This window comes from Hemiscyllium ocellatum, chromosome 9 (assembly GCF_020745735.1).
Source record: "Hemiscyllium ocellatum isolate sHemOce1 chromosome 9, sHemOce1.pat.X.cur, whole genome shotgun sequence".
Lineage (NCBI taxonomy): Eukaryota > Metazoa > Chordata > Chondrichthyes > Orectolobiformes > Hemiscylliidae > Hemiscyllium > Hemiscyllium ocellatum.
This window is the reverse complement of record NC_083409.1, coordinates 72,962,543-72,979,562: the sequence shown is the minus strand read 5'-3', so window position 1 is coordinate 72,979,562 and position 17,020 is coordinate 72,962,543. Positions and strand designations below refer to the sequence as shown.

The window sequence follows — 17,020 nt, the reverse complement described above, 5'->3', positions numbered from 1 at the left end:
TATTTCAATCTCCAGCATCCACAGCACTTTTGTTAAATGATGTCAAGCTCAGGGTTTCAATTGAATAAAGAAGTAAGTTGTTTTACAGTTTAGAGTGGAAAACGATGTATTTAACTCTTGATCCCATAACATTGAAAATACAGCAGTACAAACACATGTAGGATGGTGCAACTGCAGCTTGAAGGAACAAGAGGGGAATGTTAATGGAACACCCACAATAGTGTTAAGAAATCATCCTCTTGTATAACCCTTTATGAATATGGGTCCCAGTACACATTTGAAGGTAAATGTTAAATATGCATGGTTTATTTTGGTTGTACAACATTCCTGTGCTAGTGATAAACAGTAAATGAGAAAAACATGAATCAAGAATAAAAATACGAAGGAAACAAAGTACAACAAAGTTATTTTGTTGACAAAGATTCTTTTTAAAATATATAGTAAGATTGAACTAGAATAGAAATATTACTGTGTTGATTAATAGCAGGACAAAATTTTAAAACCCTTATTGTTCTCCCTGCAGAGTCAGGAGGTATTAGTTCACTTTATTTGTTTATAAGACTTAATGAGTTATCAAACTATTTTCACAATGGTTGCTATGTTGAGAAAATTTGATAGTATGTTTCAGTCTGTTCGGATCTTTCTGAACTGCTACTGATGCTTCTAACACTTCTGTATCTTTCCTAAGGAGAAAGTGAGGCCTGCAGATACTGGAGATCAGAGCTGAAAATGTGTTGCTGGAAAAGTGCAGCAGGTCAGGCAGCATCCGAGGAACAGGAGATTCGACGTTTCGGGCATAAGCGACGTTTCGTTCCTGAAGAAGGGCTTATGCCCGAAATGTCGAATCTCTTGTTCGTTGGATGCTGCCTGACCTGCTGCGCTTTTCCAGCAACACATTTTCAGCTCTGTATCTTTCCTAAGGCTTACATAGCCCAGGTTAGTGACTTAATAGGCAGCAGAGTCGAGCATTCCTGCTGAAGAGCTTGTGCTTGAAACATTGATTCTACTGCTTCTCAGATGCTGCCTGACTGGCTATGGTTTTCTAGCACCACGCTTTTTGACTGCAAATAACGAAAGTACAAGTTGTCCTGCTATAATGCACATCTTGTCAACGCAAATTTGCAGTAAGGCATTTGATGAATAGGGGACGCTGTTTCTAAAGCACAAACTTTTAAAACGTGTATTGGCTTTAGCATATTTGCATCGCCAATACTGTGTTATTTGTATTGCACGATTTTTATATAGCACGGAATCACACAGGAACACAACTATCACACTATAGGAGAAATGACTGTATGCAGCTTTATTAATATATACGAATTGCTCATTTTGTTGGTTCAAGAATGGCTTACTTCATTTTATTTTATGTTTTGTACTTCAGATACCATGTGTATCCTTCCTGCCGAAACACGTCGGGAATCTTGGGATTTTCAGTTACAGTGGAAACTCAGGCATCAAAGTTTAAGTGAGTCTTGTTTATTTATGCTTTGAATAAGGCATTGGATCACTGGAGATTACAGGCGTAGATTGACTTAAATACTAATTATAGCACAAGGATTTTCAAAGTATAGCATCAAATAAAATGTTATCTCCCACTCCGCTCAATACCACTACCACCACTACCCCTAACCCACCTCCACCCCCTACAACCCACAATTTTTAAGTTAGGAGAGAGTAGAAGAGCTTTTAATCTTTAACCTTCTATGCCCTGTTATTGGAAGGAATCTCGTACTGCCAGGGATAGCGACATTAGAGCATGAAAGGGCATTTAATTAGGCAGTGTGGTTAGTATACCTGATCTCCACCATACTCCTGTCACTTTCCAAATTAAGTTCAGGGTGCATGACCCACGGTTGATTGTTGGATTGCTATTTTGGCAGCAACCACAGCTTGCTCAGTGGTGTTGCCAAATACAGAAGCTGCTTACCTTTAGCAGGCACCTCCTGGCAGGTAGGACCCGTGCCCCAAAAGACACCATTCCAAAGGAAGGGCCAGTGTCCTCGGAACTGCCCGATTGGCATAAGATACAGCAGGCTTTCCTTAAAAGAAGCAACGTGGGACACTCACCAGTATTTTTTTTTTAGCTGGCTGCCAAAGCCCTAAATACCACAGTCATCAAATTTCCTTCTAGCTTCTGCATTTAATTTTTCTTACTCAGTTTTACATTCTTCTAAGTAAGCACAGAATTCAGAAATATGGCTGTTGTTTGAAATATGACCAAACCAGAAGATACTTTGGGGAGGATTTATGTCACTGTATGGATATTTTTTCCTGTCTATAATCACTCTAAACCCCTCTAAGGTGTGCAAAAGTAATGTGTCCAATATTACTCTTTCAGTGGCTCTTGTACAATTGTTATATAGCTGGAATTATGTACAAAGTTACAATACAATATCACAATGTAGACAAAATCATTCCATGATACCTCTTTGGATGACAGCCTTTGAAATAAATGTTTGCTTGATGATAATGAACATTGCTGAGGGATAAAGGATATCTATGAATTATAATCAAGGATTGGTGGCATGACGTTCCAGTTAAGGTAGAACATAGCCTAATAAAGACTCCGATGCCATTTTACAATGCTCAGTAATGCATTTATACCTCAACTTCAGAAGAGTATCCACCATTCTAATATCTTAGTAAATGAAAACTTCAATTTAGATTGCCAATCTAAGCACTAAGATCCAGCCTGATTCCAAAGTAAAAAGGTGTGAGCCCTCCAATTTGAGACATTGTATGGAGTGTCAAATCTTGTTTGCAATGTGCTTGATGTTGGTTGAACTCAGATATTTTCTGATATCGCCTTGTGCTAATTCATTTATTTGATATTAATTTAATAGAAACACAGTCTTTCCCACTCTCAATTGTTACATATTTTGATAACATCTTATATCTTTGTTTAGAGTATCCTACTTCCAATATCATACTGATTTGCAATTTTAATGTTTAAATTGCATTTAAAATTTTAAACAGCACCGAATTAGTGGACAACAAAATTGAAGAATTTCTTCAGAGCTTTTCTGCAAAGCTGGCAACAATGAGTCAAGAATCTTTCTCTTCTCAGGTGAGGAAGATTAACTATATTAGAAGGAATTCAGTATGGTTTTGAAAACACTTTTATACCATTTTTTAAAAATTCAGTCATGCAATGTGGGCATCACTGGCTGGGCCAGCATTTATTGCCCATCTCCAGTTGCCTTTGAGAACGTGGTGCTGAATCTTGAATGGCTACAGTCCATTTACTTTAGGTAGACCCATAACTCCATCATGGAAGGAGTTCCAGAATTTTGAACCAGCAACATTGAAGGAACGACCATATATTTCCATGTCAGGGTGGTGGTGGTGTCACATGGATCTGCTGCCGTGACCTTGTAGGTGGTTGTGAGCTTTAAAGATGCTATAGAAGCAATCCTGGGTGAATTATTTAATGTGCTTGGTACATCGTACTCTAGATGCTGCTACAGAGTGTCAACTGTAGAGGCAGTGAATGTTTGTGGATGTGATACCAATCAAGCAGGTTGCTTTATAGTGGATGGTGTCAAGCTTCTTATTTGTTTTTGTATGTGCATTGTAGATGATAAACAGGCTTTGGAAAATCAAGAGGAGACTTATTTGCTGTGAGACTCAGGCATTGTCCTGCTTTTGTAGCCACAGTGTTTATATGTCTAATTTAGTTCCATTTCTAGTCAGTGAAAAATCCATGATGGTGGGGGATTCAGCATTCGTGAGACCCTTTAATATAAAAGGGCAATGGTTGGATTTTCTGTTGTTGGAAATTGTTATTGCCTGGCATTTGCTTGATGTTGTTGCTACTTGCCACTTGTCAGCTCAAACCTAGATATTGTCCAGATCTTCTTGCTGCATTTGAACATGGTTTAATTTGAATAATTGTTTGTAATGGTTACAGAAAATTTACAGTGAATATATCTACAATATTATACTATTTCTAATCTAGATGCAATGTTCCTTCCATGATGAAGTCAGATGGGAATGTTTGTGATGATTGTACAATATTTAGTACCACCCATGATTCCTCTGATACTGAATCAATCCATATTCAAATGCAACAAAATCCAAACTTGGGGTAACAATTGGCAAGTAACACTCACTGTACACAAATGCTAGGTAATCACCATCACCAATAAGAGACAATTTAACCACCATTCCCTGACATTCAATGGTGTTACCATCACTGAATCCCCCACTGTCAACATCCTTGGGTTTACGATTGACCAGAAACTCACCTTGACTCCCCACATAAACACAGTGGCTACAAGAACCGGTCAAAGGCTAGGAATATGCAGTAAATAACTCACCTCCTGACTTCCCAAAGCCTGTCCTTCGTCTACAAGGAGAAAGTGAGAATTGCAGATGCTGGAGATCAGAGCTGAAAATGTGTTGCTGGAAAAGCGCAGCAGGTCAGGCAGCATCCAAGGAACAGGAGATTCGACGTTTCGGGCATAAGCCCTTCTTCAGGAATGGCTTACTGAAGAAGGGCTTATGCCCGAAACGTCGAATCTCCTGTTCCTTGGATGCTGCCTGACCTGCTGCGCTTTTCCAGCAACACATTTTCAGCTCTTCATCTACAAGGCACAAGTCAGGAGTATGATGGAATACTCTCCACTTGCCTGAATGAATGCAGCTCCAAAAACATTCAGGAAGCTTGACACCAACCAGGACAAAGCAGCCTGTTTGATTGGCACTGCAACCACAAACATCCACACCCCCACCACTGAATCTCAGTAGCAACAGTGTCTTCTACCTACAAGATGCACTGTAGAAATTTATCAAAGATTCTTGCACAGCACTTTGCAAACTCACGACCATTTCCATCTATAGCCCAAGAGCAGTAGTTACATGAGAATACCACCAACTGCAAGTTCCCCTCCAAGTCACTCACCATCCTGACCTGGAAATATCACTGGTCCTTCTCTGTCACTGGGTTCAGATATTGTAATTCCCTCCTGAATGGCATTGTGGATTAACCTAAAGCAGGTGGACTGCAGCAGTTCAAGAAGGAATCTCAACATCCCCTCAAAAGCAACTAGGGACAGCCAATAAATGCTGGCCAACCAGCAACATGCACATCTTATGAATGAATTTGAAAAAATATTATCAGTAGACACCTATAATTCCCTGACACCCAGTTCTAACTTGCTAATACCTCTTCTCAAACTTATCACTGCTCTCTGTTGTCAGACTGGTTAACCTGAGTCAAATCCTGCCTGAGACAAAGTACCATAAAATCAAATATTGGAAAACTGAAACCATCGTCTTCTACTCATGTCACAACTTTTGTTCCCTCATTATAGATTTTTAAAAAATCTTTTCCCTACACTACCTGAGGCTGCACCATGCTGTTTCCAACTTTTCCATCCTATTTGACCACGAGCTGAGATTCAAACTCCTTGTTCTCTCTCTCACAGACTGCTTCACTGTCTTCATGTCAGCCATCTCTTAGTTCTCCCATTATTGAAACCCTTATTTTGCTGCTATTACCTCCACTTACAAATAGTACTTCCAAATAAAGCTGTTGTACTATAACCTGGTGTTGTGGGATTTTTAACTTAGCCCACTCTAGTCCAACACTGGCACCTCCACATCATTACAAATATTCCAGTACTCTCATGTTGGCCTCTCATTTTCCAGCCTCCATAAACTTAAACTTATCCAGAACTGACATCATGCCCAACTTATATCAAGTTATGACCTACATTTGCTTCTGGTTCACCAACACCCTGATTTTAAAATTCTCACTGTTCACCCCTCTCTATCCTTAATCTCCTTCTGCTCTGATGTTCTTCCAGTTATGATCTCTTGTGCATAAGTTGTGGAATTGCCTCTCTAATTCAGAGCTTCAGCAACTTCCTTAGTGCTTTGCCTTAATGTCTCCTTCTTCTACTCTGTGTCAATATTTTACTGATTACATGATTGAATTATTTACAGTCTTCAAAGATTCCCAGTACCCTTTGGGTGAAAAAGAATTCTCTCATCCCTTCTAAATCTGCTGTCCCTTACCTTAAATCCTATGCAGGTTCTAAACAGTAAATTATGATACCAGATAATTGTGACATCAGGTTATTGGAACATAGTAACCCACTGGAAGTGTCAATGTCTGGGGAAAGGAAGTAACTGCTGTGGAACCTATTACATGAGGTCTTATGATACAGAAGAACCCCATAATCTATGACTGAACTTTGCAAAACTGCAGAATTTTCATTTGATCTGTTGATTATTGGATCGCATGTGTTACCTTTTAGGAAATGCTAATCATTTTTTTAAGGAAATATTAGTTGTAATTTATAGTAGATACTGATGATATAGTAACCTACAGACCAATGTTCAAGCTGTAAATTATTGAAGGGAAAAGGATATTTCACTGGCTTTTCCTTCCCGATTTACTACTTGGGATAGTATTTCTCAAATTAAACAATCATTGAACGTGAGGGCGACCACAGTGTCGGCAGGGGATACGCTCCAAGACCTATCGCAGATGTCCAAAACCATGTATAATAGCGAACCCATTCATTTAAATGGTAAACTTACCTCCCTGGCAGCCCCCTGGTCCCTGGTTCTGGAATGTTCCATGTCATCTGTTTGTGCTGCATTAAACCGCGGGTAACTGAAACTACGGTAGCCAGACCCGTGGTTATGGTGGTCACCCTGTAGTTTCAAACAACCAGCATACCGAGTTAAATTTTTCATCATCACAAACTCTCACCTTTTTTTATTTTAACAGGTTACAGCATTGATAAAACTTAAACTATGTGAAGATACACATCTAGGAGAAGAAGTAGACAGAAACTGGGATGAAGTTTTCACACAACAGTATCTCTTCGACAGACTTGTCCATGAGGTATTAAGATAAACTACTCAGCAGAAATAACTAAGTATACTTGAGTCAACAGATAAATGATTTATAGTTTGTGCATCATTCCAATTTCTTAAATGACAAAACTTAATAATGTTAATATGCCATTATTTTATTAGTAGACCAAAATACCATACTTGCACTTTCAATGATTAAAATGCTGGATTTTAATTGTGAGAGCTCGTAGGATGAGTACAGGGAAACTCAAGAAAAATGCATTAAAATTTATTTTATGCTTTTTATCTTTTACCAGTTAAATAGAAAAAAAACCTGAACAATGTTATACTTCTTGCTACACTTAATCCATATTTCTAAATATTTGCCTCCTCTAAAACCCCTCATCATGGCAGTTTGGCTCAAATAATCAAAATACATCTTTTCTCTTATTGCTATGGTACCTCACTTTCTCCCACCACCATCATATCTGTTTTAAATTTCTCATTTTCCATGTCATCTGTTTGTGTTGCGGTAAACATGGTTTTGTATGTAGCAAATTGTAATCTTTAACCTCCTCTTCTCCTCAGTCTTATCCTTGAGATAAATTCCTCGTATCTGTGGGTGGCTTCTCTATAGTCAATTTCAATCACAAAAAACAAATCTCTGATCATTTCCTTAACATTCTCCATTTTCATCTTCCTATCCCTTTCTAACTCAGTTGCTCTTCCTGGATTTCAGTACATTTCCCAAATGAGGGTTGATGGGATGAGTGTAACTCTGATCAATCTTCCCCCCCACCCCCTAATTCATTTAGAACTGCACTTTTCGTCCTAATTGTCCAGCTTTTGACTTTGCTTTTCATCACTCTTTTGCAGCTGTGGGCCTGTTCAGCCATTCAGTCATCATCTGCTGTTGACAAACTAGTCAAGGTTCAAATGGTGCTTCTTTTGCATATTTTCCTTTTCTTTCTCTCATTTCCTTGGAGCACAGATATGAGTGTATTTCTTACAGCAGTAGTTGAACGAACGTCTTCAGATCTTGTTGAACAACATATCAGACCTCATCTGCCAAAATTACCCACAGGTCCATGATCATCCCGGACAGCAAAGATAATCCCTGCCTTCTTTTCTCCACTATCATGTGTCTTTAGAACCATAGAGATACTTTAGATATGGCATTACTGAGGAAAAATACATTCTCTTTTAGATTTGCACGATATACTGCTTTTCATCCAACCTTGTGTGCTTTTAATTGCACATACTTACGGTAAATGGCTTGACAAATTTATTTGCAAAAGTCCATTTATGTATTATTACAGGTAGTTCTTCTATAAAGCAATGGTAACACTCTTGTGCAACCCCACATTATAGAAAAATCACGCGTTAGAAACAGTACCTAAAGTTGGCTATGTAATTGTGTTACAGCTAACACGTTTTAAAAGGTTTTAAATGGCTTCTCTTTTATTCTGATTCAGGATAATGGGTTGACAGCACATAGAAATAGCTATTATAGAGACATGGTTGCATAGTGATTGGGAATTCAGTATTCTGCAATAATAGGCAAAAAGTAAAAGGAGGTGGGGTAGCTTTATTTGTAAAGGAGTATATCAGTGCAATAGTGAGTAGTGATATAGGTGCACATAGATTGTGAAGTAGATTCAGTTTGCAATAGCAAGAAGTCACAGGTGAGAGTTGTCTGTTGGCCCTCTCCCAAAGAGTTGCCTTGCTGTAGACCGATGTATAAATTGGGAAATGTTGGAGCCATGATAAAGAGCACTATAATTGTTATGGGTGATTTTAATCTGCTTATTAACTGGACAAATCAGATGGGCAAGGGTAACATGGAGGTCATATTTGTAGAGTCCATCAAAATTTTCTGAGTAGTATTTGCAGAACCTACACAGCAAAACAGGTTCTTATGGATCTAGTGATGTGTGAAGAGGTAGGATTAACAAGAGGTTTCATAGTTAAGGGTCCTCCAGGATGTAATAGAGTCATAGAGATGTACAGCACAGAAACAGACCCTTCAGTCCAATTTGTCCATGCCGACCAGATATCCAACCCATCTAGTCCCACCAACCAGCACCCAGCCCATATCCCTCCAAACCTTTCCTATTCATATACCCATCCAGAAACCTTTTAAATGTTGCAATCATACTAGCATCCACCACTTCCTCTGACAGTTCATTTCTATACATGTACCACCCTAAGCATGAAAAAGTTGGCCTTTAGGTCTCTTTTACATCTTTCCGCTCTTACCCTAAACCTATACCCTCTCGTTCTGGGCTCCCACACCCCTTGTCTATTTATCCTATCCAGGCCTGTCATGATTTTATAAATCTCTATAAGGTCACCCCATAGTCTCTGACGCTCCAGGGAAAACAGCCCCAGCCTGTTCAGCCTCTCTCTATAGTTCAAATCCTCCAATCCTGGCAACATCCTTGTGAATCTTTTCTGAACCCTTTCAAGTTTCACAACATCTTTCTGATAGGAAGGAGACCAGAATTGCACATAATATTCCAATACTGGCCTAACCAATGTGCTGTACAGATGAAACGTGACCTCCCAACTCCTGTACTCGGTACTCTGACCAATAAAGGAAAGCATACCAAATGCCACCTTCACTATCCTATCTACCTGTGACTCTACTTTCAAGGAGCTATGAACCTGCACTCCAAGGTCTCTTTGTTCAGCAACACTCCCTAGGACCTTACCATTAAGTGTACAAGTCCTGTTAAAGTTTGCTTTCCCAAAATGCAGCACCTCACATTTATCTGAATTAAACTCCATCTGCCACTTCTCAGCCCATTGGTCCATCTGATCAAGATCCCGTTATAATTTGAAACATGATAGAATTTCAAATTCAGTTTGAGGGACTCCAACCAATGTCTTCAGCCTAATTTCAGAGTACTAACTATCAACAGCAGATGCCGACTGAATGGCTGAATAGACATACAGCTGCAAAAGATTGATGAAAAATAAAGTCAAAAGTTGGACAATTAGGACAAAAAATGCAGTTCTAAGTGAATTAATGGCTGGGGAAGATTGGACAGAGTAACATCCAATCCACCAACTCTCTTCTGGGAAATGTACTGGAATCCAGAAAGATTGATTGAGGTGTGCAGAAAGAGTTGTCTAAAGCAAATTGGAAAAATGGATCAAGGGGAAACTTAGAGGCTAAGCAGTGGCAGAAAATTAAACTGATGATATTTCATAACACTCACCAAAACTTAGGAGGACAGCATAAACAAAGGATAACAGATAAGCAAGATGCTAATGGGAGGGAAGATTTTATAACTGGCTTTACCACGTGGGACAAAGTATTGACAAACAAATGGGATTGAAGGCAGACAAGTCACCAGGACCTAAGGGCCTGCATCCAAAGGTTTTAAAGGAAGTACCTGCAATGATAGAGAAGACATGGACCAGAATATTCCAGAATGGTTCCAGTAGATTGGAGAACCACCAACATGACCTCCCCTGTTCAAGAGGTGATGATGGTGGGGGTCAGGAAGACTGACAGAAAGCAGGAATCTATAGCTTAGTAACCTAACATCTGTCATTAGCCTGACATTATCTATCTTATTGCACAGCATGGGAGCTCTTGTTACTGGGTATAATTAATTCTGACTCTGTGTTAATTAATCTGTCTTTTCAGCTTTGTCCTAATTAGTAGAATATCACATAGACAGTTCTCTGTTCTAAATTATTTACTACCTATAATAATGACTTGGAGGAGGGGGCATAGTGCAATGTATCTTTGCTGATGATACAAAAGTAGGTAGTCATCTTTGTAAACCTGCATTTAACTCCCTCCAGGACCCAGATATCCTTCCTAAGATCTGATGCCCAGATCTACTTACTTACTCTGTAGGTCTAACTAGGGTCTTGTATAATTGCAGCATAACATCTGCATTCTGTATTCCAGTTCTTTCAATAAGAAGACCAGCATTCTTGACTACTTTCTGCACCTGTTTGTGGCATTTTAAAGAGCGATGTACCTGACCCCCCAAATCTCACTGGGCAAACATGTATTTAAGTTTTAGAAGGCACAAAATACCCTGATCTACCCTTTATCAGTTCAAAATAGAAACCTCGCCTGATTATATTAAAATCCTTCTGCCACAGCTTTGCGCAGTCACCTAATTACTAATATCCTGTTGTAATATTATGCGATCATCAACACTGTCGACAATGCTACCCAATTGTCTCATCAGCAGATTTGATTTGGTTTGCCATTATCCAATTAACAAACTCTTGTGTGGGACTTTATCAAATCCTTCTACAAGTCTATATAAACAACATCTATTGACTTACCTTTTGTTCACCGTCTTTAATACCTTTGGCAATTTGTAGAATGATTTTTAGCTTGTTTTTTTTTCTTTTTAATTAACATTGCTATCAAAATTGTGATTACATTGTGAAGAGCAACAGATATGTTGCTATCCTGATATGTCTTTGATTTAACAGATTCGAGCTCTTCAGTCATTTACCAAAGAAGACTTGGTGAATTGGTTCAGAACTCACAAGGAACACAAGAGTAAAAAACTTAGTATTCACGTAAGTCCAGTGCATCCATTAGATTTCCTCTTGATTTCAAATGATCTTTAGGTGTAATATCTCATGTAAAACAAAATTACTTCATTCTGAGATGATAAAACAGTAAGTTGCGAATGTATTTATTGTCCATACAAAGAAAAAGTTGTTTTAAATGCCTACTGCTTAAATGATTAGTGCATTCCCTCAATATATTTCCAGTCAAACTATCTTATACTTGTGTATATGTCGATCTCGTGTATAAGTCAACGCATTATTTTACCCCAAAGTCTGGTATTTTTCATGTACCTCGTGTATGTATTGACCATAGTTCTTCGGGGGTCTCTTCCTGACCATATATGCAACCTTAAAGGGCATGACTTGTACATTTTTGATTCAAATGCAATATCTGCGTCATTACAAATATCTACGATACATTATGGCAGCCCTCGACCTTGTCTTCCCGTCATTGCCTCAGTTTCGTAGAAGTAGGTGTTGCATACAGTTATGCTCCAAACTTGTAAAGCTCCCCCAAATTTTCTCGACAAAATGGCTTTACGAAGAAACAAATACACAGCACGAAATGTTTAAACGAAATGTTGTTGAAGTTACACAGAAGACCGACAATACCATAGCTGCGAGGGAGTTTTGTTTCTGAAAAATTTGTTTAAAATTGGAGGAAAAAGGCTATGTCAAAACAGAAAGTATGCAAAGTAAGGGAAGCTGAACAAGCGGCCACAACTAGAAGAAAGGGTTGCTGACATCAGAATAGAAGCATTGTGACTCAATAATGTATCAGAATTCGCACCAAAAACGAAGCAAAAAAGGGTGGATTTGGTGATTTCAAAGACAGTGCTGGTTGGTGCAGTAGGTTTATGAAAATGTATGATTTCATGCTTAGACAGAAAAACAAGATTGCCCAATGTCTACTTGCAGAACTTAATGACAAGTTAATGAGGTTCCATTGCTTTGTACAGAGGAACCCCGATTATCCGATTGAGATGGGCAGGCACTATTTCATTTGGATAATTGATTATTCGGTTAATCGATTCAATGCCTCTCCTCTGAGGCTCAGAGTTTTCTGTTAAGTCTGCTCCCTGTTCAGGTGTCCAACACTACACCACCCACCAAAAACATGGCCAGCATTGCCCCTGCCCACCCCCCAGCACCATGCCCCCAGCTCCCCCTGCTTGCACCCCTGCCCCTGTCAGCCCCTCTCTGGCATCTGGACTGTACACCAACAGTAAGACTGCTGCTGCATTTGTGGGTAAGTCTCCAAATAGCGCGCATGCACATACAACTTTTTACTGCAATGTTTTGACAAATTCCCACTCTGCCCTGTACAGGACAATATTAGAGAGAATATCTGGGAAAGGGGAATTTAGGGTTCACCCCTATGTAGAACTGGTAGGGAGTGTGGGGGGAGAGGGAAAGTGAGTGGGTGGGAGGTCAGTCATTTGGAGATGGGCTCCCATCGATGTCCAGAGCTGTTCTCAGCAGCATTTCAGTGAGCCGAGAACGTTTTCAATCATTGTAAACAAAACATGCGGTCAGGGTTGAAACATCTCTTTGTAATGTTTCTATCGGGACCTCCAGATCTCCTTTGGATAATTCAATATCGATAATTGATATTTGGATAATTGATGTTCCTCTGTAATCGGAAATTGGAAGAAAAATGGATACAGGCTCTCATGCGTCGGCAATATGGATAAAACCCCAATAAACTTTGATTTTGCTCCAATCTTATCCACAATTCTGTTCCCTGGCATATCAGTTTTGGTTAAGATTACTGGCCATGAAAGGACTCGATTCACTGTGGTATTGGTTGTATGGTAGATGGAACAAAGTTAAAACCGTTGGTGATCTTTGAACAGAAAACTCTGCCCAGGCAGAAATTTCCAAAAGGCATTGTGATAAAGGGTGGATGGATGAAGGTGGCTGCAAGATTTTGATTAGGGAGATCTGGAATATGCGACCAGGTGTACTTAGAAAGGAAAAAGGTTTACTGGTTAGGAATATGTTCAAATCACACAGAGTGAAAAGTGTTACCACTGAACTTGGAGCTAAGAATCCTGACATTGCAATGATTCCTGAAGGCCTTACAAACATGTTGCAGCTACTGGATGTTAGCATCAATAAATCTTTTAAGGACTTAGTACGGAAGAAATGGGACACTTGGATGCAAGAAGGGGAAAAAAAGCTTCACAAAGGGTGGCAACATGCGTGCTCCATTACTTGCAACTGTATGAGAGTGGATTGCTGAGTCCTGGAAGGAGATGAAAACTGAAATTATTGAGAAAGCCTTCAAAAAATGTGGAATTTCTAATGCTTTTTAGATGGGATGGAGGATGATTTATTATTTATGGTCAGATGGGAGTGATGACAAATCAATTGATGATCCCCTTGAGAGTTCAGATGAAGATGATCCATATGACAATATGCTTGACCCTGGACGACTCGAATGAATTATTTAATGGTGCAACTGATGAGGACAGTGAATCTAAGGGTTTCTAATAGACTTTTGCATGTACCGGTAACTTTTGTTTAAAGCAGCTATCCCATAATATTTGTGATATATGGTGATGTAAAATGTTTGCATGAAACTGCTAATAAATACAACTGTCTATTCAAATAAAATATTGTCTTTTTTACTGCTCGTTTTTATTTCGTGAATTGTATTTGCTGGTATGCTTATTAACTTTTGTATGTAGCGTTATGTGTAGACCTATATGCACTTTATGGTACTACCATAGCAAGCTGAATGGAGACAGTTATTTTGTAGTTAAATATTTAACAATGGCCATAATTATTTTTCCTTTTGTTACTTGTGATTTTATGTAGAGATCTGGCTCTTGTTTGTCCAACTTCTGACTCTTGCCAAGCATGAATTTCAACCCCTCAAAAACAATATCTCGTGTATAAGTCAACCCCCTAATTTCAGCTCAAAACATTTTCAAAACTCAATTTGTACCATAAATATGGTATACAATTTTTAAAGTGTCCAAGTTTAATCCATAAAAAATATCCTGCCAAGCTACTCAAACCTTCCTGATGAAGGGCTTTTGCCCGAAACGTCAATGTTCCTGCTCCTCGGATGCTGCCTGAACTGCTGTGCTTTTCCAGCACCACTCTGATCTAGAATCTGGTTTCCAACATCTGCAGTCCTTGTTTTTACCTAAGCTACTCAAACTATTCCATTCACACCAATAAGTTGATTATGAATGAGTTTGACAGATATTCACATGCAAGTTGTGTTGTAAAATCTAGTGAACACTTAAGTGTTTTCAAGTATAAAGACCATTCTGGACCACTACTTGAAGTGTTCCAATGAAACTTCAATCCAAACTAGAGCAACATCTCCTTTTCCACTTAGGCATTCTACAGCCTCTAGGACCCAACACCACATTCCACAACTTCAGAGCATGACCTCTGTGCACCATTTTTCTTCCATTCTATACTCTCCTGGGCTGTGTCTTGTTCTAACTTGTTGGCTTTGCTGTCAGCAGCATGATCAATTTTCTGTTCTATAGCTACCATTTATAGTTAGTTTACATCTCTGTCTCTCCTTTACCACCAATATCTCTGCCTTTTTTTCTGTTGCTGTGGGTACGCTCACCATCTGCTCCTCCTCCCCCTCTAACACAAAAGCATTTAAAAAAAACAAATTTCCAGCTTGTTTCATTTTCTGAAGTGTTATGCAGGACTCAAAACATTAATCCTGTTTCTATCTCCACAGATATTGCCAGATCTACCAGGTTCCTCCAGCATTTTGTTTTTATTTCAGATTTCAAGCATCACAGTATTTTGCTTTTACTTGAGAAATTTGGACTCTGTTATTTGTTGTATGGGGTAACTGTGATTATCTATTTTAAATGAATGCATTAACTGCTTTATTTACAGGGTCACATTTTGTTTGGCAAATAAATTATTCACTGCACAGCATTCTTGCATGGTTAGCATTCACTTCCACCAAGTGTAGTGTAGTATAGTATCTCTAAAATTTATCACCCATTTCAAATTGATTTCTGTATTTTAACCAAATGTTTCCTGCAATGTACATTCAAGTAAATTACAGTTTACAAGTGATGAACACTACTGTCAGTCATTTTTTAAAAATTCTGTTTTAAGCACTTGACTTTTCACTTTGAGTAAGTACTTCCTCCCGGTATGCAACTTACTGCAGTTAGAAACTGTAGACCATTTAATTTTGTAATTTTATTGTCTGCTAGTGGATGATGAATAAGTACTGTGACATGCAAACATTAGTAAGATTTGTTTTTGGTATATCAGTAATTTCATTGGAGATCCAAATGTACTCATTCTTATTGGTTTGATGCTTTGCAGGTGACTGGACATGGGCAACATGAACCAGATCTAACCAATGTCGCCTCATGTGAATCAAAATTCGTACATGGAGAAGCATGTCAGCTCATTTACTTACCTGTGACCCCTCAGATGGAGCACGCAACCACCATTAATGATATAACTGCATTCAATTCAAAACTCAAACTTTACCCTTTGCATAAAATATTGAAATGATGTTTGTCAATTGGAGAAGGTCACAGGAAGAGTATGCACTGTTTAAGAATATGCAGTTTACATGTAAAATTAAATCCTGATTCATGGTGTTCTGCTTTAGGAGGAGAGGCATTTCACCATAAATTGGTGCAACTTGATATGCAAGTGTGTCAATATAACTAGTTAATTTAAGAGTGTATTTTGATGTCTGTATTTTAGTGATCACCTAATAATGATACACTTGCACCAGAATTTATTGAGGCAGAAAAGCAGTAAATATCTGAATAATTATGCAGTTTGGTTTGTCATTGCTTTCTGGAAAATGTCATTTAAAACACTTGAAGCATTCTTTTGTAAGTGCTAAATGTATTCGGCAGACCTGTTTTTAAACTAGTGGGTTTGATTGAGAAGAATATCAAACTTAAAATTGTTTTGCCTATTTTACCTCTGTTCAAACCTACTTATTTAGAACAGATCAGTTTTGTATGGCGAGCAATCATTGATTAATTCTTAAATAAGCTGGTGTTTTCAAAGACCAAACTGATGCATTTGCAAAAAAAGAATCCCCCATTAAACAGATCTTTGAGTGAATTATTTTGAACTTGTAATGTTTGTTTTAATGCTTAGAAGTTTGGTGGGTGGTGGGATATGTGTCGGAATTAGTGGTTGTGTAACCAGAATAAATGTGACACTCTGGTTCCTAAATACTGTATGAAAACTAAAATTTACTTAAATGTATTCTGGTGAGAAGGTGAGACTAGGAAAAAAAATGTATATAAGACATGGATCTGATTTCTTTATATTTGAGGTGCTGGAAATCCAGAAGATAGTTACTTTCTTGTAGATAAGAGAGTATATTTTCAGCGCACGAATTTTGATTGGAACCGAATAATCTCTTTGTCCCACTCTCCAGCTACAAAAAGGTTTAGAGTGAAATCAGAGGGGCTTTGTCCTGCACTCACCAGTTTGTATTATGCATTTTAAAATCAGTCATTAAGGGATAAAAAAAAGCAATTGTACAACCTTAGTTAACATTACTGTATTCTGATTTATTTATGATTGTTTGTCTCCTTCCAAACAGCCTGTCATCAGTGCTGTATGGTTGAACATTAGGCGAAAGTTCCAAGAAGGTTTTGCATGGTGTCCTATCATGTGG

At 38.5% G+C, this 17,020-nt stretch overlaps 1 protein-coding gene across 1 annotated transcript in view; it reads left to right on the top strand.

Moving 5' to 3' along the window:
- The window catches only part of nrd1a (nardilysin a (N-arginine dibasic convertase)), a 107,746-nt gene extending 91,291 nt beyond the window's left edge, over positions 1–16,455 (top strand). Inside the window, exons 27-31 of the mRNA XM_060830451.1 lie at positions 1,382–1,465; positions 2,977–3,067; positions 6,743–6,859; positions 11,281–11,370; positions 15,691–16,455. Coding sequence (XP_060686434.1) covers positions 1,382–1,465; positions 2,977–3,067; positions 6,743–6,859; positions 11,281–11,370; positions 15,691–15,885 — 577 coding nt within the window. The 3' untranslated portion in view covers positions 15,886–16,455. The remainder of the gene's footprint in view (positions 1–1,381; positions 1,466–2,976; positions 3,068–6,742; positions 6,860–11,280; positions 11,371–15,690) is intronic.
- Positions 16,456–17,020: the final 565 nt, after the last annotated feature.